We start from the raw sequence: 24059 nt of genomic DNA, 5'->3' as shown, positions 1-24059 counted from the left end.
GGATATTGCGCGTGGCAAAGGAGTGAGGGTAAAGGTAATCCATCTTAGAGATGATCCCAAACCTAAATCCCTCAACATATACATCTTTAAACCTGGAGGCTTCCTAGGTCTAGATATGGACACAAATACTGTGGCTCAGGCCTGTCTTTAAATTACACACTAACTATTAATACAATTTTTGGAAAGGTTTATTATATTAAACAATGGATGTGTTCTATAAAAAGAAAGTTTGTTTTAAATGGCATAATGTGGGAAACAAAATTGTTGCAATTTAGATGATACTGCTTATGTTCCATGTAAGAGCAGGAAACAGTATAGTTTGCCTTGTTAGGAAGTGTTTATTGAATGAAGTTTAAATGTCAGCTGAGGGTTTTGGTGTTTATTTTAATCATACTGCTTGAATAGGTGATTATCAAAAAGTTCTTTTTCTCAGAGGTGTCATGAATACCATGAATTTAATAACCAAACATTTGACACTTTGGGGTTTTTTTTCCTTTTTTATAATATTGGGTGAATCAAAGCACAGGCAGCTAAAGAGCCAGAGCTGCTTTCATTTCATTTTTTAATGAGAAGTTACCTAGAATGCTTGAGACAGAACACATCAACAACATAGCTTTTAGAGGGAAAAGAGGAATGCAGAGAGACTTGCAATGGACTAGCACATCAATGCAGCATTTTATCATTAGTTGAAGGTAAATTGTGTTTACCTGTGGGTCCTACAACTGATAACTCACTTTGAATTTGCTAAACTACCATAAGTAAAATAATACTTGTAATTCTATCTTTATTTCTTGTCTTGTCATTAGCTTCAGATTTCAAATGTTGGCAAGAAACACCATGATTCAGAGAGGCATAGAATGGCTCATGGACCAATATGTGAAGAAATAAATAGGTGTTATTATCAAGTACTGACTGAGATCATGTTTTGCTTCTCTGCAATACGCTGAAGTATTCCTTCTGAAAGCGCTCTTCAGTCATGCTGTTACTACAATGCAATAAATACTATGGGGATAACTTTATACTAATTATTACTTCAAAACTGAAGCAACTAGTAGTAAATAACACTGCTTCATTTATTCACTTGGATTTTGCCCATGTTTAAGCCTTCCCTGCATATTTTTCAGGACCTCTCCAGCAACTGAGTTTTAGCAGAAAAAGTGTTTATGGAAACTTGCACATTGTAGAACTTGGTGTTTGCATGGAGAAGACCGGTGGCCTGATAAGCAGATGTACACAAGCCTGAGAGAACAGAAGACACTTCCTAATATTCTATCTCAAGTACTTGCATAATAGTTCTTGGTGTGGAAATACAGGCAGATAATGCTGCAGAGCAAACACTGCTGCTTATCCTTCCGAAAGAATGGTGGGCTGGAAGCAGCGCTGCATTGTATTAGATCCACACTTGTAAAGGTGTATCAGGGGTTGCATAATGGGAGATGATAGGGCAGGAACATTTCTTCAGGAAGCCTCTGACTTGTATACATCTTTGGACACTTTAGAGATGACAAAATGTTCTTCTTTCTGCAAGGCATCATAAATTTCACCATTTACCATTGTTACTTTTACATTCTCCAGAGCACAGCTTCACCTTTCCATACAATGAGATAATAATGTTGTTTTCCTGGATGGTGTGTCGTTTGACACAGGAATTTTACAGAGCTCCCCAAAATTCATACTATAACTTTGCTGTAGAAACAATTAATCGAGCTTGTAGATACTGAGACGTGCTCTTCATGTGCCCTGAGCATATTCTGCCCTGTGCTGTGATATTAAAGAAAAAATCTTTACCCCTTGGCTGTAGCCTAGTTTTTGAGCAGTAATGCTGCAAGACACATGATCCAGAAAGGAAATTACTTAATTTAGCTATATTTCCTTCTTCCTATTAGACTAGGACAATCAAAGACATGTTCAAGACCATCTTTTAACTATAGTTTGTATGGTCATTAGTGTCTTGGTCTTGGTGGGTACTAAACCTTCTGGACTGATCCATTAGCTGCTCTTAACTATTGAAGTCAACATGACTGCTCATATGCTTAAGTGCTTTCTTGAATCAAAGCCAGAGTTCTCAGAAGCTTGTGAGATCAACCCCCCAGTATGAGGAGAAAAACAAAAACCATGTGGCCAGTCACAAATACTCATTGCAGTTTGCTCTATGAAATATTAGATTTAACAATATATAATAAATGCAAAGTTTTAGCTACATCCAGACCAAATTCTTTCAGTATTTTTCTTACTGAATAGCTTCACAGAAATTTCAGTCTGCTTATGGCATTCTGTTTGAAGAAAGATTAGGTTTGCATGAAGACAGCAGGTTTACATACTGCGAATTATCTTCCAAGCTTTGATAACAACTCTTTTTGACATACAGTTAGCATATTAATTGTATGTATATATTTTGAGGGGAGTCCTGAGTACTGAGGTAACTTGACAAAAAGTACAGAACACCATTTCCTTTTACACTGAAATACTCATTTGATGTATGCTTGTTATTTATATTAAATTAATACTTTTATGCTGCCTGGTAAAGGTTTTCATATAAGTATGTCTTATTTTAGAAACTTTTTTTTTTTTTACCATGTTTTATTCCAATGGTAAAATCTATCAGAAACTGCTTGTTAATTACTTCAAGTCATGTCACAATACAGAAATCAGCTTGATATTACTGTGTTTATTGATGCCAGACATACTTATGGTAATTAAACCTTAATTTGAGCTGCTGTTGTTGAACACGTCTGCTCTGAAATCTTGTTTTCCAGCAAGATTTTACATTCTAAGAATTTATTATAATTTGGTTGCCTGCATAATAGTGCTGTCATAACTGGCATTAATTGGCATTTTTGTACCAAGTTGTAGAGACCCATCATCCCACCACCACCCGTCAAACAGAATAGTATGCAACTCTAGAGCTGAAATACTTCTACAGAAGAAACCATTATCATTACTGACACTTGACAGGGGTGGAACAGAGGGAAGGATCCATGAAGTGCTTTGCCTAAAGGCCTCCAGCAAACCAGCAGCAGAACTAGTCCCAATTCCCGAAACAGTCTGCTGCAATTATCTTGCTGTGGATCACAGGAATGCAAAGTAATACATACCTCTTCAGTCTGTTTATCTGGTCTCCTGGACTCATAGTAGGTTGTTGTCATATTGGTGGCATTGGGTTGTGGGAACAAACGTCACTGCTGTTCCTGCCTATGCTATGCTGGTTTTCTAGCTACAAAGCAACTTCACTTCCTCATGATTGTCAAGTTGACACCCTTTTACAACACTAAATGAAATATAAAGCAGAAAAAAAGTATTTGAGGCAAAGAAAGGAGCTGTCTGCAGTAACATGGTAGACAGAAAGAAAACATGAAATGAAAAACATGAAAGAATACATGAAGTTATTCACATGGCTGGCAGTAATAGGAACATACAGCAGAACAGAAATGTAGAAAACATTGGCAAAGATGAGGAAAAGAAGTTACTTTTTTATTTAGTTTATTTTCAATAAACTGTAGAACTATTTAAACCAGAAGTTCCAGATAGGAAAATCTGCAGTTACCTGGCATTTTTTGGGGTGATTTTTCTGAATAGGTGTTGTCTTGAGCTTCAAATTCTTTGGGGAGATGATGAGATTTAGCAAATATAGAATGTAGGTCTAGGGTATTCCTATTCACCCTCGTGCAGCCATGGCTTACGATATGTTGCAGTACTTTAAACAAAACTTTTTAATCTAAGATGCTTAAATTCTGCGTATGAACCTGAACTTTTCAAAGCTGCAAACAGATGCATTTGGCATTGGCATTAATGGGATGTTGAGCTGCTTTTGCAGCTCAAAGCTACAGAATAAATGTGCATTCCCCTCCCCCCCCCAAAAAAAAATAAATCTGAGTTATATTTATTTATTTTAGTTGAAATGGAACTAAAGAGTTTATGTGGGGAGGGGCAGAAAGAAGATAAATCTTCATAAAAACATAAAAACAATCACTAGAGAGCGAGCTTCGTGGAGATACTCATGGAGTTAAAGACTTTTTTGGGTGAAACACAGGAGGGAGGGAATCAAAACATACATCTTTTCAACATGCTTTAGAGCATCCCCTAATCAATACATTTCTAGTTAGAGATTTAAGATTTAAGATTTCTGTCCAACAAAGTTGGCTGAATACCCTTGTTCATTAAAACAGTTAAGCATATGTGGAATTTTAAGAACATGCTTGTGATGTCTGTATAGGAATATTTTCTTAAGGCTAAGAACTCATTTTATACTTCAGAAAATTCACTTTGAAAATCATAGCCAAAATAATTTCCATTAGCTATTAGTTTATTTGGGAGGATTATTTTTTGCAACTTTCGGAAACATCAAGAAATCTTTAGCCTGAGCAGCTGAAGGTCATGTCCATGACAGTAACTTTACAGGGATTTTTAAAGTAATCTTTCTGGTTTGCATCCCTGTATGTTCCCTCGCCCCGACTTTTTAAAGAAGCTTGAGAATAGAAGTAATTGTTTGAATAAGCTGTCTGCTGTAAAAGTCCTTTACGGAGTTCTTACTTAAATTATTATTACGTTGACTAATTTCACAAGCTTAGAGCTGCGTGAATGAGTGCTAGCACTTACGTCCTTTAAATTCAGTGTTTCTATACAAATATTTTGAGTTTGGGGAGAGAGGAATGCTTGCTGTTTGTGCAAGCATCAGTCTTTTTAGTGCCAAATGGTCTACTTTCTAACCATGAGAACAATGAAGTTATAAAGCTTTATGAACACTTATAATTTGAAGTACAGAATCAAGAAAACTCCAAACTGTTAAGAAGGAGATTGATTATATACAAAAAAGCGTTTATAATGTGACATCTGAAATATCAGGGAACCAGACTGAAGGAGTCTGGCAGTTTCTTTTCAGTGTTATTTACCTATTCTAGAAGGGATAGCAGAGCTTTCTGATAAAATTGGCCAAAATTAGTCCCATTAGATACTGGATATTCTGTTAATATTAACTACTCAAATGACTCTTCAGAAAAAGATGTGGCTGTAGGTTACAATGTATTGACTTCAGCTGGGCTTAATTCAAACCATTACCTTTGGTGGTAGTGGCTGACATTCAGCCAGAGTGCAGCTGGGATCGCTTGTCCAGTACTTATCACCGAGTTTGTGATGGACAGCTGAAAAAAATCTAAATAAAATTATAGTACCAATCTGACTAGGAGCGTGTATGTTGCTGGAAGGAAGGCTGGGAGAAGCTTTTCTTTTGTGTGTGCTGTAAACACAAAATTAGGTGTATAAAGTTGCATAAAAATTAAACTCTAGAGCCATGAGTTTTATGAGCAACTTTATAAAACCAAGGCATATTTTCAACTTTTTTTTTGTTTTCAAGTTTCTTATGTGGATTTTTAGATCATTCCATACATCTTGTCTCCTTTCGCTTTTAAAAAAATTAATTTCTAAATCAGTCCTGTTATTTAATATGTATACTTCATGCATGCACATACACTTTGAGTTTTTCATGCTTCTAGCTTTATTTAATCACAAAATGTCCCACCTTTCCCTATTTTTTAAAAAGTTTCTGTCTCAAGTAGGAGCTACGTCCCTATTATATTTTGGTTTTGCTACCCAAATTACTCAGGCTTTAGATCGTGACAGGATAGACCTTTTTAAAAGGAGAAAACTGTTTTTATTGTTGTCAATTGTTTTTACTTTTTTTTCCTCACAAAAAACAATTAACATGCTTATGTTCAAATCTTTTAGGTAACAGCAATCATAAAGGTGGAGATGAGAATTGAAGATGTTTTAGTCTTGAAGGTTTAGGGAAGTCAAAAAAGGCTGTTCTAAAGAAAAGTTTTGGAAGAACTTAGATGGTGCTGTCCTGATGCATTCCATTTTACAGCAGTTGAAGTGCTTTTACATATGTAGGCAAAAACCTTTTTTAAATAATTTTAATTACGTAATCACTGAAAAGAAAGAAAATCCTGTCTTTTCAATATAGGTTGTTACCAGAAAATCAGATGTGAGCACTATCAAATATAAGGTTCATTTGTTCATTTTGTTTAAATAAAAACAATATGAAATTATGTTTATTAAAAACCTTCACCCTACATTTACCATCCAAGTTGATAGGAAGTGAAATTACATTTTTTTAACCTCTTCCTGATTTTCTAGCTCAAATAGAGTTTATCAGAAACCACAGCTTTAGAAACCCATTTATGAATGGGTTACTAAGGGTTTGCAAATGCAGGAGAGAAGTAGGAAGGAAGAAAAGAACTGCTTGAGAGCAGAAGCTCACATAAGGATAGGAGGTGGGGCTGCAGTAAAACCTACATAGAATTCTACTGTGTCAGGAGGTGGAAATACCAAATATCTTGGGTTACAACTGGTTTAATTATATTTCTGAACAGAGCCTTAGTAAACCTCTACACTGATATATCTGGATGCTGAGCTACTTTAAACTCTTGATGCTTGGGATTTATGTTTCCCCAGTTGCCCATGTAGTGATATTCAGCGACCTACCTGAGGTACGTGTCTTTTCCAGTTCTTGAGGGCTGGATAATGGCAAGGCTTCATTGGCTTGGATAATCTCTACCAAAGAGAGAATGATTTATTTATGGATTGCAAGTGAAAGTTATTGTAAGTGAAAATAGCCACTTTGTAGCTTGACAAAGAGCAGTCCGCTTTACACACAGATAGTTTAAAATAATAAATTGTGATTATCAGATAATATGCAATCAGTAACAAATTCACCATGGTTAATTGGCACAGAGTGTACATTGTTAATATAACATGATTAATATAGCAGTACAAAGTTTTCAGGTCCCAAGAAGCTAGGTGTTTTGTTTGTTTGTCCCAGGAGAGGGGTGGAAGCAGGTGATGGGCAATAATTGGGTGAAACAGAAGACACGAAATCATCAAAACCTACTTACAAATGCACGGTGAGTTTGTGTCTTCATCCAATAGGCACATCAAGTGGGAAAGTCCAACAACTAAGAGACGAGAGAAAGCACATCCATTTCTCTATTTGTTTTTAAATGAGAGGGAACAATCACAAGACAGCAAGTTATTTCTTTATAGATTTCTTTTTGAAAAAAATAGTTGGATTTCCTAAGAGATCACACAAATAATTAGCATACAAGTTGTTACGAAGATAACTGCTGGAAAAATCAGTCTTTCTACCAGAATACCATTTAGGGCTGTTTCTGACACTACTTATTTTCTCTTTAGTTTACAATTCTTCCCTTCTGCATTCGAATTGCTCATAGCAGTCTAATGCCAGATCAGCCCTTGAGGCATCAAAGATATTTGTTTTCCCTCCTGAAACCCACAATGAGGCACTTGGCAATAGTGGCTATGTCATACCAAGCTAATTGATAACAGGCATAATTTTACATCCGCTATATAAAGAGAGAGGAGAACTAACTCCATAAAAATGACAGGATGTCTGTGCACTACCTGATGGGTTTTGTTTCTTTTGTCTAATTCTTTATTCCCCTTTGTTTTACTTCCTTGTGCAATCAGTATTAGGCAAGAAGCTAGAAGAGCTTATTGCTTGGTTGAAAGCTTATGCTATTGATACTGCGGCAGGTTTTGTCATTTTGTCATTGGTTTAAATGGGAGCAAGCTCAAGCCTTTCAAGACTAGAATTTTATTTGGACAGGTACTGAACAGGTCTTATGATACATTCTGAAAGAAGAAAGCTCTGGGATTTACAGACATTTTCACATGTCTTCAGATAGATTTCTCAAGCAGTGCCAGGCAGCAGTATTGCAATGCTCTGACAATATAAACAGTCCCAGGCAGTTGACACAAAGCCATTCCCATCATTTGCAGGATGTTTAGAATTAGCAGCACTGAGATTTTTTTTTTTTAACGCTCAATTTAAATGTTTGCATGTTTTTTTAATGTAAGCGGTATATGCTTACATATCTGAAAATGCCAGTTCACTGTTTTTAAAGTTATCTGAATTAGCTGATAGAAGGTTTAAATTAAGTAAGCATATAATATTTTGTCCATTCTATTGAAGGATGCTTAGGAACAAGTGAGGAATTGCCAGGTCTACAATACTTAAAACTCATTCTATTTTCATCCAGAAAAGCCAGAAAAGTTGCAATGGTGAAATCATTATTTTAATTTGTCTTCTCCTCTCTTTTTATATCATTTAGATATCAGCGTGAATCAATTCCAAGTCCACTGGTTGCTGGAGTCCTGTGCACACAATGACACCAAAGGACTTGGGAAAGTAACTGAGCTGACTTATGTAAGTCTCCGCTCAGCCTTCTGCTTGACTCTGAATAGTTTCTAAGCAGCAAGAGAAAGGATGGTTCTGTAACATAACATAGTATGCTTTATACCATGTTTCATAGATAAGTAAGAATGTTTCTTTTTTATGTTTCTCTTCAGCAAAAGATAAAAATTATGCAGTTGGACTGTTTGGGGTATTGTTTGTTTGTTTTTTTTAAATCCGCACTAGGCTAAAATAATTTTTTTTTGTAGGTGTTATTCAGAAAACAAGAACAAGCAAACAGACTTCTTAGCTAAGGACTGATATAGTTCTACAGCACATAGAACATGGAGCTTTATCTATAATTAGTACTGTAGGACTCTAGCACAGTGCAAATTCTGAACAATAATAATAGTAATTAATAAACTAAGCTTTCTTCTAGACGTGCAGGTGGGTTTCACAACCCTGAGGAGAATAATAGAGTAAGAAAAAACGACCGTAGGTGAAAAATACTAGACATTAAATCTGGAAGTCAGACAGATATCAGATAAGGAGAAAAGCTTTATGTAAGTACATGTCAGTCCAAATATATATTGCAGTGGCGGTTCTTCATACTCAATTTGTTGGCAATCTAGTGTCATCCATCTCTGTAACACATTATTTGAACAACACAGTAATGTGATTGGTGCATTGCAATTGATTTAGTGGGTTATGGAGAATGGAAGAAATCACAATTCACCTTTCCTTCTTGCCCTGACCTGTACTAGTGGATCAATTCAGTGGAGTTAATGGCATGTAAAAGTAGAGTAAATCAAAAGCCATCATTTCTCATACAGAAGGCTGTTAACTTGTAAGATGCATTGCTTCATGGGGTCAGCAAAGCAAATATTAGAGGTGGATTAAAAAAATGATTGTGACATAACATTATGATCAGTTCTGATTTTTCAAGCTATGCACATTGAAGATAGGAGAAAGTTAATGTTTAAAAAGTTTATTTCCACTAGAGGTCAGGAAAGACTCTTTTTCATCTGCCCAAAAGCATTGTGGGATTAGTTCATTTGAGCATTTAGGCCTTGTCACAATAAATGAAAATAGTCCTGTCACAATTATAAGCAGGAGACAAGCCTATTAGAGCACTTTCCTGGCAGGTGGAAGGCAGGGAGTCAAGTCCACTCTCAGCCCAATCTCTGTGTCCCATAGAAATGACCTTCCAGGTGAAGGTTAGACAAATCCAGTTTGTGATTAGGAAAAAGAGGGAGTTTTGCAGAGGAATACTGGAAGTTCATGTTTCTGAAGGGAAGTAGAGATCTAAATGGGAGTGACAGGCTTTTCACCATAGTCAGTAAGGTATTATTGGACATTTTCCCAGAAAAAAAGAAAACCAAACATTTTTTTTCCTCATACATGGTTTGTGCTAATGCTTTCAGGCAGTGATTTTCAGAAGTACTTTAGAGAACAGTAAGAATTTAGCAGGACACTTACACTTTGTATAAAGTCTTCTTCTCCAGTGATTGTCTTTAAACAGAGAATTGCGCTTTGTAGTTCAGCTGTGGAGCTTTTCTTTCTGATAAGAAGGTAGAAGTAGCTAATGTACTAAGGCAGAAAAAAATGGATCCATAATGCCATGCTGGACTTTGAATGCACTTCTTAAAAGTTAAATGTAGATAAAGCCTGTCATTTACAGCAGCTTAACTCAGCTTTCTTATGTTTATTTAATTCCATGAGCATTTACATCCTCACATTGCTACCTCCATTGCCATCGTCTCAGAGAGACTCTTCTAAAGCATAGAAGCCACTTGCTTTGACGCAGTGTGGCGAAGGACCTCTGTGGAATTGAAGAACATATTCAAATACCATTCTAATATATTTCACTACTGAAAATTATCATAACATATGCAGTGTTTTCTTTGTTCTCTGGTAAGAGCCATGTTGGCATGTGTTAAACATATCAGGAAAAAATTTAATTGGAAAAAAACTTTTCATCTGCCAACCTCATTTTTCAATTTTTATTTATTTTTCTAGAGGTCTATTTGCAGCATGTGATCTTTTTGTTTTTCTTCTAGGAAAACTACATGATTCTGAAGGACCTGTCATTTTCATGCAAATATAAAGTAACTGTTTTGCCTGCAAAATCTAAAGGTCGTTTTAAGGCTGAGAGTGTTTTCTTTGTTACCCCACCTTGCTCTGCATTTAAAGAAAAAAACCACAAGCACATTAATTGTCCTGCTGAGGGAGGTAAGGCATGATGTGGATAAGTAGCCAAATAGTTTCAAATACATTTATAATCACCAAAAAAAAGGTCTTTAAAAGCAAACCTAAAATAAGACATGAAAGATTCAGACCAAATAATAATATTACTAATGATTATGTGAAAAATCAACTAAAATACAGAGCACTATAGATCTTGGCTACCACATTACTGTTTTGTCAATTAGGTGACATTATTAGTGGACTGTTCATAAACATATGATGACATTTGTTATTACACAGCTTTTATTTTTATGAGGAGGAAGTTTCCCAGTTATGTTCATTATAATGACAGATGATAACTGTATAACATAATTATGCTGGCATGACCCACCTTTTGAATGTTTTGCTACTGACGCAGGCTGATTTTTCAGTCTGATTTTGTTTAGGTCAATTCTGCTCTCAAACAAAAAATATAAGCATTCATACCTTTTATAGTTGTCGTGATGGTAGGTATAGCTACAGGGTTATGGAAAATTGCAGAATCATGGAGATGTTGGTTGGTAAGGACCTCTGGGTTTCAGCTAGACCAGCCACCTGCTTGAAGCAGGGCTGTTGTCACCACTAGGTCAGGTCAGCCAAAATTGAAAACTGGAGCTCAGGTATTCTGAAATACAGGGGAGCAACAGAATGGTTGCCTGTGAATGAGGCATTTACGCCTTTACATGCCATAGGCTTTCCTTTCTGTTGCCTGCATCTGGCAGGATTTTATTTGAAGTTTACATTTGGCACCAAATGTCAACAGACTATATCAAAGAGAGGCTTTTGTTTACACTGAAAATGCAGTAGCAGAAAGCTGGCAGGATCCTAGGTAACACCAGAAAGAAAACTCTGTCTGACCTTGATTTGTGGAACGAAATAAACATTATTGAACGTTATCTCTCAAAGTTTAGCTTATCTTTTTGCTTTCCAAATTTGTAGTGCCAGTTCTACCCAAAGTGTTGGCCAAACCCGAGAATCTATCTGCGTCTTTCATTGTCCAGGAAGGTAACATCACTGGTCATTTTTCCTGGAAGATATCTAAGGCAGACCTTCATCAGCCCATGACAGGGTTTCAAGTTACTTGGGCAGAAGTAACCACAGAAAGCCGGCAGAACAGCTTGCCCAACAGCATCATTTCGCAGTCGCAGATACTGCCAGCAGTAAGTTGTTTGTTACTTTCTTTTGCTAGCGGCTTCATAAGTGTGTGCGTATGTGGCCTATTTTTAATGTTTAGTGACGATGCAGATGTCACACGTAGCATTCTCTGGCTCTGCAGGCAAGTTGGAGCAGGAAGTGCTTAATTTTTCCTCCTTGCTGGAGAAAAAAAGCACAGCTACTCTTCTTGATGACACATCAAACATTTTAATGTTCACAATTGCCAAATTAGGAACCACTGTCTGAGAAATGCCTGAAGGGAGGAAAGGATTGTCTGTGTGTCAATACACCGTTTTTATTTTCTTTTGATGATCAGGCTGTTCAACTTGGTGGTTACTATAGTTTTACTAATTATTTGGTGTCCAAGTCGGTGGATTTAAGAGAATTTTATCTTCCTTTAAGTCACTCATTAGTCTAAGAAAAATAAAAATTACTTTCCCCTCTACCAGTATGCACCATTGTCCGACAGACAAATAATTTAAAGGAGAACTAGATTTCACTGTTTATTGAAAGTGTAAGAATTAAAAATTTGAATTATTCCCCCTATTTGCTTTAAGATGGCTTTTGCTATTTCAGTTCCTTCTCTGGCAGAGGCAGGTGAAGAGCACTTCATTCAAACTCTGTTGCCAGATCCACCAAAGTCAACAAAAGGACTTAAGCAGCTGGCCTTGATCCAAAGTCAGCTAACAACCTTGGGAATCCTTCCATTCACTTCAGGGAAATGGATCAAGGCGATTGTGTCTAGAGCAGAGCTGGCTGAAAAACTTTTCACATTTCATCAAAGAATGCGTAAAATGATTTGTTGGACACATCTTACATTCAATGCATTTCCACAAATCCAAGGCAAAGTTCTCACCGTTCTGTCTTAATTCCTAGCAGACTGTCCTAAGGCTAGGGCAACCTGTATTTCAAAGCCTCCTGTTCTGGGGGAGAGCAACAAAGTTGACCACGGATTCTCTAAAACTATGGGGCAAGCTTCCATGCAGTGTGTGGAGCTGTTTTGTTACAGCTTAGAACAGACTCAGTGTCATCTGCACCAATTCACTCAAAGCTTGACCCACAGTCCAGATACAGCCTTGGTCTCTTCAGCAGGCCACGTTGCAAGATGACCTGAAGGGGTTACTCAGTCACAGACCTTTGGCTGCAAAGAGCCACTTTAGCACAATGATAAGCAAAGTTTCAGACCATGAGATGTTAGTTTTCACTTTTCATCTTCTTTTTTTAGGATTCAGAATTTCTATTCTTTTTTTTTTTAAGCTTTTGGTCCAGTTAGGTCTGAAATATGTATAAAGTTTTATTTAAAACACTCATTTGCCTAGTGTTATGCTTTAATTTTTTTATCTTTGTTTTCCTCTGTTTTCGCTACTGTAGAGCCTGGAGATTCCTTTAATTTAATTATCTATCACTCTATGTACTTCTCTGTCTATTTATGGCAACCGGTTAAGAAAATTCTGGTTTGAGCTGAAACAGTATCTCCTACCTTTCAGAAATCACCAGAATGTAGGTTATTTTATGGTGAGATCATTCACTTATTCTCGTTGGTAGCCTCTGACTGATAAAAATTTAATATTTCCACAATGGGGGCTGAAGCCCATAAGTCCCAACTGCTGGAGGAACACCTGAATGGGCAGAGTGAGTGTATGAGTGCAATATACGCACTCCTTTCTCTCCCCTACCCATTCAGTATGTTATACAAGGTGCAGTAACTTCAGCAAGGCCTATTAAGAGCAGCCCCATCTCAGAATATGCGCTAATTTGGCAGTAAAGCTACACGTTTCCCCCCACCTTTTCTCTCTCTCCTTTCCCCTATATTGTCTACTCTGGCAGTAACAGCAAATTATCAGTGATTCCCACAGCCTGCTCATGTCCCCCCGCATGGCGCTGCGTGCAGTGCCAGCCAGGGGAACTTGACCTGCAAACTCCTGGCCAGCCCGGCCCGGCTGGTCACAGGAGCACACCGTGCCCACAGTGTCTGGCGTCACTGCCCTGCTGTCACCTTCCTGGGACTGGTCCTTTTCAGCTTGGAATAAGGTGATTCAGGATTTTTGATTCCTTAATACATTTTTTAGTCAGATATATTCCCATTTGGGAACATTTATAAACTTACTCTGAAATGACTTTTCACACATGTAAGTGACCACGCAAGGTATGAAGCAGTGAAAATCGAGGCTGTCATGCCAAAAATTGGATTAAGAATAAAAGGGCAGATTCTCGTGGTATAATTGGGACGAATACACTGAAATCTGTGTAGCCACACTTATTTTCACTAGCTGCAGCAGGGGGCCAGACCTGCAAACTGCCATGAATTAATTTACCAATTAGTGGAATTCACAGATCCAAAATAAAAACAAGTTTATATAATGAACAGGTTAAAAAGAATTACCAGGAAGTTAATTTTTTTTTTTTATACTGATGAGCACGTCATCCATTTTCAAGAACACTAAGAAATAACTTGGACCTCTCCCACGTGGAACCATAACATTATGGTAAAAAGGTACGCTCAAAGGCAATGTCAAGCAAAAAATTCAAAACAAACCCTCTCAACAAAGCAATGCATATGTTAAATCCTTTTTACAGAATTCTAAGAAAATAATTTGTGGATGCTGAGAGTGACAGAACCTTTATAAACCACTGCTATGTGTGAATAGATCAATTATATCTTAGTTTTAGATACTCTGAGAATTAACACGATTTATTTATTTTTAGGATCATTATGTACTTACCGTGCCCAATCTGAGGCCATCGATGCTGTACCGCTTGGAAGTTCAAGTGCTGACAACTGGTGGGGAAGGGCCAGCTACGATAAAATCATTCCGAACACCCGACCTTCCTCCATTTTCACCCCACAGTAAGTAATATCCCATTTTGACATGTGGTTCTGTGTTTCAGAACTTCAGTCCTCTACATGACATGTAAACACTTAGCTCAAGCCTTAGAATCTGTATGGGTTCCAGTAGCATTCCATGAATTTAAGATGCCTGAAAATATTGGTTTTTTTTCCCCCCGTAACTGTCCATCAGCAATGATGGAAGAAAACACAGTCTTTCTCTCACTCACTTTCAGTGGTCTGACATTTGCCGTTCATTCCACCACAACTCTTTGGCTTATGCCTATAGCACTTGGGATTCAAAGATTCTGTCCTCCAAGTACTACCAAGGCCTGGGAGTGCTTAGCTTTCAAGATTAGATTTTATTTGGTTCATTCAGTATGACATGGCTGGAGCCTGATTATATTTCTAAAGCAGTGCAGACCTCTTAATGGCCATGTCCAGCATTTTATAAGTACCTGAAAAGTACACCTCAATGTTGCGAAGCTCAACAAAAAATATAATGAATTAGTCCAAGATTCATCTGTTTGAATTCTTTCGTCCTTTCGTAGTCACTAAAGTTGTCTGGACTGAAAGTGCACGTAGTTGTCGGCACAGGCAATTCAATTACAAGCTGAAGGATTGCAAGCCGAAATCCTCATAAAGACTTTTTAATATGGATAAATGATGGTGTTACATATTCAGGATTTCATATGTGTGTGTTTTCCTGTTCTTTTGTTTAGGACCTCATCTGAAGCAACATCATCCACATCACTTCAAGCCACCCCCAGAGAAATATTAGACTGTTTCAAATGATTATACAAATAACTGAGAGAAAAACTAAGCTCCCAAATGGAGGGTAGGAAAAGGCACACCTGTAGGAGCAATGAACTCAGTTTTCCAGTGGAAGTTACCATCCCATACAATCTGTATCTACATCTTTGTAGTTTAGCCATGACAAATTGTATTTGCACCAAGGCCAGGATGAAACATACAGCAAGTATCATTTCAGTACCACCACTATTCAACAGAGTGAAGATCGCATCCGACTCAACACCTGTGGGAAAATCAAAAGTGTATTCATGATAATGTTTTTGTATTTCTATGTTTAAAGTAGATTGAAATGGTGCAGTGTATACAGCTTTTTCTCTTAGTGACTTCAGTGTTAATATTTGCAAGGTTGTCTTGTGATGTATACATACTTTTGAACACTGGAGGCCATGTTCTCATCAGCATGTTTAAATGATCTATTTTACTTAAAGCTCTGCCTGTCACCAGTTTAAGCCCTAGTATATTTTGCTATTAAAGAACATCTCCATACTTCTGAAATAAGGACGTCAGTGAAATAAATACCTGGAAACCCTAAGATAATCAGTATTTAATGCTGCAGTATCACCACAGAGGAGAATGGTGATACATTTGTATCAACCATCTGTTCTGAAATGGTAATGTTTTAGCATGTATATCTTCTATTAACGTAGTTAATAGCTAAAAAATATACAGGTAGATGTACCATTGTAAGGAAACAAATGGTAATTAATAGAATTGTTGAAAACCTATGGCAAGTAATACAATTAATGGATAGCACCTGGAAGAATTACTTTTAGAATCCCACTTATAATTTTTGGGTATATAATATTTCAAGGTATAATAATATCTTGAAAAGAAACACCGATTTTCTAGTTTAAAATCTAAATAGTTAACATGAAAGTTTTAAAAATGGAAGTTCTGAGGCACATTTATTATTCAAGTAGCCATAGAGCTACTTTTTGGCTTTGGCTTTTGATGCACGTATCTCTTTTCCCCGTGGATCTTTTGAACAGAAGGATGGATGTATTGGCTCCATGCTATTCTGCTTACAGAAAGAATTATGTGACAATATTCTGGCATCTGGAAAACATTGGCTTATAGTTTATTTGAATGCATTTTTCAAATTTAGACAGAAGGGTGCCCTTTTTAACCATAAGGGAATTCATATTGCCTTATTGTGCAATATAAACTGTCTAGAATAATTTGCCACACAGAGAGACATCCTTCGACAGTAAACAGAAACTGCTTGGATTTATTATCGAGAGGGTGGAAAGTATCTGCCAATAAACATCCATACAAATACTCATAAACAGCTTCTCATGTTCAAGATGTTCAAAGTGCTCCTGCATTCTTTGGCAGAGTTTCCGTTGCTCCCTGAACCATCATATGAAGAGGCTAACGGAGCTCAGACGCTTAGTAGGCAAACTTGACAAGGTGGCCACTTTTTCTACCAGGAGATGCTACAGACCCACTTGTACTTCATTTTTGCCTGAGATACTCAGTGAGAGGAGCTTAGACATCAGTGGTAAATATATTTTCCTTCTCTTGATGACAAACTTTTGTGGAAAGCAAGGATGGAGAAAAGAAATACATGAAACTGAGGATCAGAATTATGCTTATCGTAGCAGAACATTCACAAAATATTCAAATACAGTTTGTATGTTCTGAAGTTTATAGCTTCTTGTTTCATGTGGGTTGATACCGCAGAGGGTTTAGGAAACTGACTTACTTTGCGGTCACTTGCTTATTCCAGTTTTCCTACATTTTTACCTTTGGTTTTAAAGGGCTCTTTTTTTGCCATTCTTTTTCTACTCTACTTGTTGTCTTTTTTGATATGCACTCAGTGGCCAAGAGCTTTCCAGAAAATTTCTATTGCTGCATGTCTTGGGCCTTGAACAGTAGTTTTAAAAATATTAAAGACTATGGTGCTTTTAATTCCTTCCTCTATCATTCTGTCATCTCCCCTTTCCCAAAATACATTAGCAAATAAACAGATGAACTCTTCGTCATAAAATCTGTAGTATAAAGGTTTATTTTCAATGTTGGCAGAAGGCCAGAGTCTCAGAGACTTTTGTTGGGATGGAAGTGTTTAGTTTGTACAAGCCTTTACAAAGAAAACACAGTTTGAATCCGACCAGTGTGCAGCACTGCTCTGACATTTAGATTGCACAGGGCATCGGTAAGGCTAGAAGTGATCTCCGTGGTGTTTGCTGAGAGCAGGAGTCAGTGGGATCAGGGAAAGTAATTACCTCAGGCTTCTCTGAAAACTTCTGTCCAAACCTTTCAGTCACAGTCTATTGTAGTTACGTTGGAGCAAACCTGTAGTGACTTGATTAACGTTAATGAAATTATGTTTTGTTCATAGTGACATGGTAAAGCATAGAATATGGATGTCAGCCTTTATCACAATGATGCCAAAGCAGGCTTGGAGATAAAGTGGAAGTTAGCAGCCCTGAGTGATCATACCCTTAGTCTCAGTTCTGGAGGGGAAACCTCATTCTTCTGAAATGAATCAAAATGGTTACTGTTTGCTGATGCCAGTCTCTTTGAAGCATTCAACTTTTAAAATTAACAATGTACTTTTGAAGAACATGGTGAGGTTTTCCCTTTTAAAGTAGATTCTGGAAATAAAAAGTTGATAAAGTAGAACTGTATTGAACAAGTGTATCTTACAAAGTCCTCTAAGATGTAAATTATTTTTTTCCTTCTACAAATCAGCTTATCAACTCACCTTTCAAGTCACCCTCCAAATAAAAAATTAAAAATGCAAGGTCAACAAAGCTCATGCGTGGATGTTAAATTCCCAACTATGAGTGATTTCCTGGTTATTCTTTGAATTTAGCAGTACAGATTTGAAGTTGTTAGTGCCTAATTCATAAAGCCTTGTTTGCTGAATTGTACAGGGTATTGTCCTAATTTACTAGCCTAAGTCACATTAAACATTTAATTCAGTAATAGAGTTGTAATTCACTACTTCATTCACTAGCTAAAGATTTATTTTCTCTAGTGATGCTGTGTAATACAGAGTTAATATAGATATTGGGAAGTTTTTAGGTACTCTGCACCTTTACACTAATGTATTATTTGCTACGTACGATTCTGATGGATTTGTCAGTTGAATTCAGGATGCATTTTGTTTATCTTTGTTTCTTGAAGGGGAATTCTAAGATTATGCCGTTTTTGCTAACTGCTTTCTGAAGTGGATTTTCTTTTGTTCATCGGTGATTTTTGTTTAAGAGGAGAATGGTTTGTTCTTGTTGTATCTGTTTGAGTTGTTTATAGAGCAAGAGAAATTCAAATAAGACAGAGCTTGTGATGCATTACTATGTGTATCATCTTGAATATTCATTAAGAATATAGCACATGGACAATAAATAACAGGTCTGACTTCTGAAATGCTGAACATCCTCAACTTAATGGCTTCAGAAGAGCTGAGGACATGGTGTGGCAATGCTAACATTGACATTAATGTTTAACACAGTCACACACAAAATCAAAAAATACTCATTGCTAATGTGAATTGGAATTTTACCATTGGCATTGGCAGAACTGTATAGAAACCTAAATACTGTCTCAGTTTAATCCACAACACTTTCATCTCCATGCTCCCAGCTGGAGTCAGGGAGAGTTTCAGGTAGGCAGGCCCCGATTCCGGAAGGTATGCGGAAGAGGAAACTTCCACATGCACAAAAGAAGTCAGTGGGATGGAAGTAAACCTTTGCAGTTAAGAATGAGCTTTAGCGATGTCTCGCGTAAAGCATGGATGTCAAAGTTTGCTTGAATAGTGTCTTAAATCAGGGCCTTATAGAACAAAGTATGGGACCCAGACAGTTCTAAATTCTGTGTACAACACCATAAAAATTTATTTTTGTCTTGTGTATATGTAAATGTAGTTGTGATATTGACTTATTTATTAATTTTCTTATACTATGTGCCAAGTGTATTCCTACCCTTTTGATCAGTACCTGTGAACATCAATTACTAAAAATGATGTTATGCAAACTTGTGCATTGTAACCAGGAACATGATGCTAATAAGCTGTTGCATGTAGTTTTAAATAATTAAGAAAAACCCTTTATTTAAAATTGTAAATGAATACCTGCAGATGTTGATGATTAAATATGGTTTTGCATGCCAAAACTCATTGTTCAGTTGTGGGCATGAAATGTAACGACTGTATTACCTCTACTGAATATATTAGTAAGGTACAATTTACAAAGTAATTAACAGAGCTCTATATGTAAAATTCTTCCTTTTTACTTAATTATATTGTAGTAGAGGTAACAGACCTTCTTCTCTGTTACCCAGTTTGGCTGTAGAAATTACGTTCCTATAACACTCATTTAAAGTCAATATTTATTTATGTATGTAATACAACAAGATTGGTCTTATGTGTCTGTCCTGTTATTTAGAGAAAAAAAAAACACTTCTTGTAAAAAATAATTTGTAAAAAAATGTAAATGTAAATATAGTCTGACTTCTCTTACTCATTATTTTCATGTTTAGAATTTGTACATACTGTCTAGGTAATAAACTATCCTACATTGAAATCTTGCTACATTATCTCCTCCATACAGAATTTATAGTTTTGTTTTTCTTAAGTTGAAGACATAAACTCCAAAATTTCCTGGTATTGCTTTCTCTTTGGAATAACTGCTTACATTTTTGGTTTTGGTTTTCCTTTAACGTAACTGGACAATGTTTAGAGAAACCCATATATAAATTTCTCTGCAAGTTGGACTATTTCAATGATATTTGCCATTACGGTTCAGTAAACCCAGACAAGAATGACTTATCACTGTGGACAGGCAAGTCGTCATAATAAACAGTTGAAGTGTTCTGTATGCTGTAATTCGAAATATTGATTCATGATTTCCTTCCATAACTTCAAATAAATGTGCTTCTCTCTTAATTCAATGTTGAATAAAACATTATTTGGCCTTGAGCCAAAACACTGGCTCTTAGCCCATCGGTGGCAATGCCGCACCTGTAAGTGTAAAGAAATCACAGGGGAGAACACTGAGACCGTAAGCTTTGAAATAGAGCCAATGTGCAAGATTCCTGCAGGTTTGAAGGCGGTGTGGTTCAGCAGAAGTGAATTGCTCTGTCCCCTTTCGGATTGCGCTTAATAGCCTTCCTGCTTCCGCTCAAGGTGCTGCCAGGAGCATAGATTAATATCCAATACGTGCCTGCTGTAAGCATTTACTGAGAGTGTTTTGTGGCACAGAAACTAAAGAATTTATGCATGCTTGCTTGCTGTACCCAGTTCCTCACCTGTGATGGTGATATATTCGTGTTACTTAATGAAAAGCTACATTCAGGAGGCTGTTTCTTCTTGAAGGAAGATCAGCTTTGGAAATGGTGGGTTGTCATTTTTCAGGAGAGGTAGGCAAATATGCTACACACAAATATCCCTTTATATTTGTGTGCAAATATATTTGTACACCAAACAGAGCTTGCTTGTCTTTTTCACAAGCTGTTCAGTAATACATATGTCCAATACGTTCAAAATCCTCAATGTTTAAAGGTAACTCTGGGTTTGCTGATTGGTACGGATTAGCCAAAATATTTTTCATATTCTTATAATTTTATTTAGAAAATGTTGCCTGATTTAAATGGTTCAGACTGCATAGTTGTAAGTAAATGCAGAGTGATAGGCTGTAATTTCCACCCTGTCATTTCTATCTAAGTGAAATTAGAGGAGGCAGATTGGGGACAGAAGAGCATAGGTGGCACAAAAAGAAGCTAATAATTGTTTCTTTGCAGACATCCAATTTCCAGGATTAGAAGTTATCTGCAAACATTCAAAATAATCTTTTGAATTTCTTTTCTGAGGTATGCTGCAATACTTGCTTGAAATATAAATATTTCAGGCTTTCAGTTAACATACCTGCAAGCCAAGATCAATTAGACCAGGAATATAGAAAACAGGAATATAGAAGAATAAAGAAGCTGGTGGATGCTCGCGGTTCTCGCAGAGCACTTAGGGACAGCTGTTCTTTTTGTTTGGTGTTTATTGAATTGTACCGAAGACAAAGAAGATCCATACGGATTTTTCTTGCTTTGAGTGAAATACCTCTTATCACAAAGGATCCCATTTAGTTGGCTAAAGGTGCTTCATGAATGGCTGAGTTACCAGAGGTATACAGTAGCTTAATACTGGAATGACGCACTAGTCAATGAACCCTGTATTTTTACATTTTTCTGAAGATTGTATTAGCTTGTCTTATCTTTTTGCCTGAACTTCAGTTTTGTTTTGTTTTGTTTTATAATGGATCACTGTTCATTGCTTTTGTTGTATGTTCAGTGTGAGAACTTGTCTCATTTATTAATCTTAGCCATACGTGACACACTCAAAGCATGTTTCTTTTCACTGCTCATTGCTATAAAGATCTGGGTTTATGATACCTTTCCAATAAATATAAAGCCATTAAGATAATACATATACATTAAAGTATTTAGAGCTGATTTCAGTAAAGTGCTCCTTGTCAACCAAGTAATATTAGTTTTTAGATATAAAGTATATCTGCAGATGTATCTCATTTAAATTATTATGTACACAATATAGTTTTGGAGAATAGGAACACTTAATGTCTTTTTAAACAACAGCCATGCTAGCCACAGGAAATTGTAGCAAGCATACATATTAAACTGATAGAAATCACTCATATTTGCAGCTTGATAAATGCTGTAAAGACAATAAATTATGTTCAGGTTAGCTAATTACATCACTTAGACTGAGCAAAACTGATGCCAATTCATCTGCAAAGCAGGAGATGTGGGTGAATACCAGAAGTCTAGAGATAGATGTAGCAGGAACAATATAAACTTCTGTGCCTGAATAATATAATATCAAAAAGCACAAAGCTGACACAGCTTAAATTATCTTTATGTTTTTTTCCCCAATCACTAATACAGAATACTTAATACTTTAATAAAATCCTAAGATGATCCCACATTTATTTTGTAAGTGGTTTTGTAACTTTTGTTACTTTATGAAACATGGAACCAATAACAATAAATTAATCCCTTTATTTCATTAAATTTAATTTTAGAAAAATAACATTTAATTACCTAACATCATTCTCAGAATCACTCAACAGAAAACTTGCATAAAGCAGAGTAATTCAGCTGAGGGAACAATTCAGTTTGGGATTTTGTCCCTGAAATTCAACCTTTGACTGAAAAAAACTCCCTATTTTTAAAAATTATATATCCAGTTATTGGCAAACTATGAGTTGAATAGTGTAGTCAGTGGTTTTGGTAGCAGCTTTCAGACTGTATTTAGGAAACTTTTTCTCTTAGCTAACCTCAAAATTTCTAGAATAGTCTATTGCATGATATTATTCATAGATGATAGGTTGCTCAGGGTCTTGCCCCTTCATAATCAAGGACGGGGATTCCACATCCTCTCTTACTAATTACTTGCGAAACAACAGTAAAGCAGAAAGTGGCACTATCAAGGAAATTGTGTGGGAAAAGCCACATGGCAAAGACAATTTCAATTTATCATGTGATAGTTTACCATACAAACATATTAACATTCAACAAGTTATTAAATATTAAATTGGCAATGGCAATGGTCCATTTGTTTTGCCTGTCTTGTATGCCATGGTTTGTTGGTTTGAGGAGCTACCTCCACCAAAATTATCAGTCGTCCGTGGTCAGGTAGTACGTTACTCTTAGCAGAGTATGAGCTTCTGAGGAGACCACCAAGGGCTCTGGAGAGCTGAGCCAAGCTGAGCAGGTCACGTTGCTGTGGCTGTGGCAGAGTGTGCCTGGCGCCCAGCTGGCTCTGCTGGTGCCACAGGTGTTGAAACCTGCGTTCTTGGCGATGGCAGAGGGAGAGAGAGCGGTTGCCTGGGAGTGGAAAGAAAGGAGCGCCTTCAGCGAAAATGCTGCGAAAGGGCCTTCTGTCCCACTGCAAAACTGTAGGGTGAGTAGAGAAGAAAGTTTCAACACAGAGGTGCCCACTGATCTGAGCTGGGAGAGAAGGTGAACTGATTGCTCCTCAGCAAGAGAAGGAGCAAATGGGGGCATACAGAGCCATGCCAGTCATGGGGAGGTGCCCCTGCTGGTGAAGCAGAATGGTCCGGAGCAAGGGGAGAGAGGAGCACCTCACACCTTCAGTACACTGCCTTTCTGAGGGGACTCCATGAGGGTAAGGAGGGTGGACAAGATGCAAAGACGACTGGCACAAAGACTGTCGTGCTGGAATCCACACAGACCTACTTCTATTGAACTTTGGTTTGCGGAAGACTTATAGAAATACTTCAATTTACTGGTAGCCCAGACATCTGCAGATGCAGAGCTGCAACTCTGAGACCTCAATGTAAAGTATCACCATGGCGCTGGCATACTAGCTGGGACTGCCACTGCCTGCTGCTGCTCTAACAGGGTTTTGTACCTACTGCTGGCACTGTGTAGGGAGCCCAGCTCCTCCAAAATGGAGAGTATCTAAGCAAAACTTTGAGGTGTGGGATCATACCTGTGTGGGAGCGCACCTCTGGGCTCCACTAGCCTTCACTGTTTTGACACTGTGGTGAACACATGTATTGCTGTCCCTTCTCTTTCTTTTTTCCCTTGGGATGCTATGCACTCAGGGAAATTCACCCTGACCTGTCCTCAGCAAGTCTTCCCCTGGGGTAGCTGTGTGAGTTTCATCACTGTCGGACACTGTTGCTGAAAGGAGAGGGACTGTGTTGGATCATAAGAAAAGCTGAGGAAATCAAGACCCTACTAGTTAGAAAGGGTAAACCCTGGCACTGCATGCAAAGAGGCTGTAGCTCCTGAGCTGGGTAGAGGAAGGGAGCCTCCAAGGAAGAAACCACAAGCAGGATTTGCTTTGTGTTTCAGCAGTAACTGAAAATGAGT

General features: G+C 37.2%; 1 protein-coding gene across 1 annotated transcript in view; it reads left to right on the top strand.

Moving 5' to 3' along the window:
• ANOS1 (anosmin 1) overlaps positions 1–17189 on the top strand; it is a 150336-nt gene extending 133147 nt beyond the window's left edge. The window contains exons 10-14 of the mRNA XM_075095095.1: positions 8127–8221; positions 10249–10420; positions 11354–11574; positions 14276–14417; positions 15119–17189. Coding sequence (XP_074951196.1) covers positions 8127–8221; positions 10249–10420; positions 11354–11574; positions 14276–14417; positions 15119–15177 — 689 coding nt within the window. The 3' untranslated portion in view covers positions 15178–17189. The remainder of the gene's footprint in view (positions 1–8126; positions 8222–10248; positions 10421–11353; positions 11575–14275; positions 14418–15118) is intronic.
• The last annotated feature ends 6870 nt before the right edge of the window (positions 17190–24059 follow it).

The sequence above is a fragment of the Phalacrocorax aristotelis genome, chromosome 1, assembly GCF_949628215.1.
Source record: "Phalacrocorax aristotelis chromosome 1, bGulAri2.1, whole genome shotgun sequence".
Taxonomy (NCBI): domain Eukaryota; kingdom Metazoa; phylum Chordata; class Aves; order Suliformes; family Phalacrocoracidae; genus Phalacrocorax; species Phalacrocorax aristotelis.
Note: the sequence above shows the minus strand (reverse complement) of the source record. Positions and strands in the feature narration are given on the sequence as shown.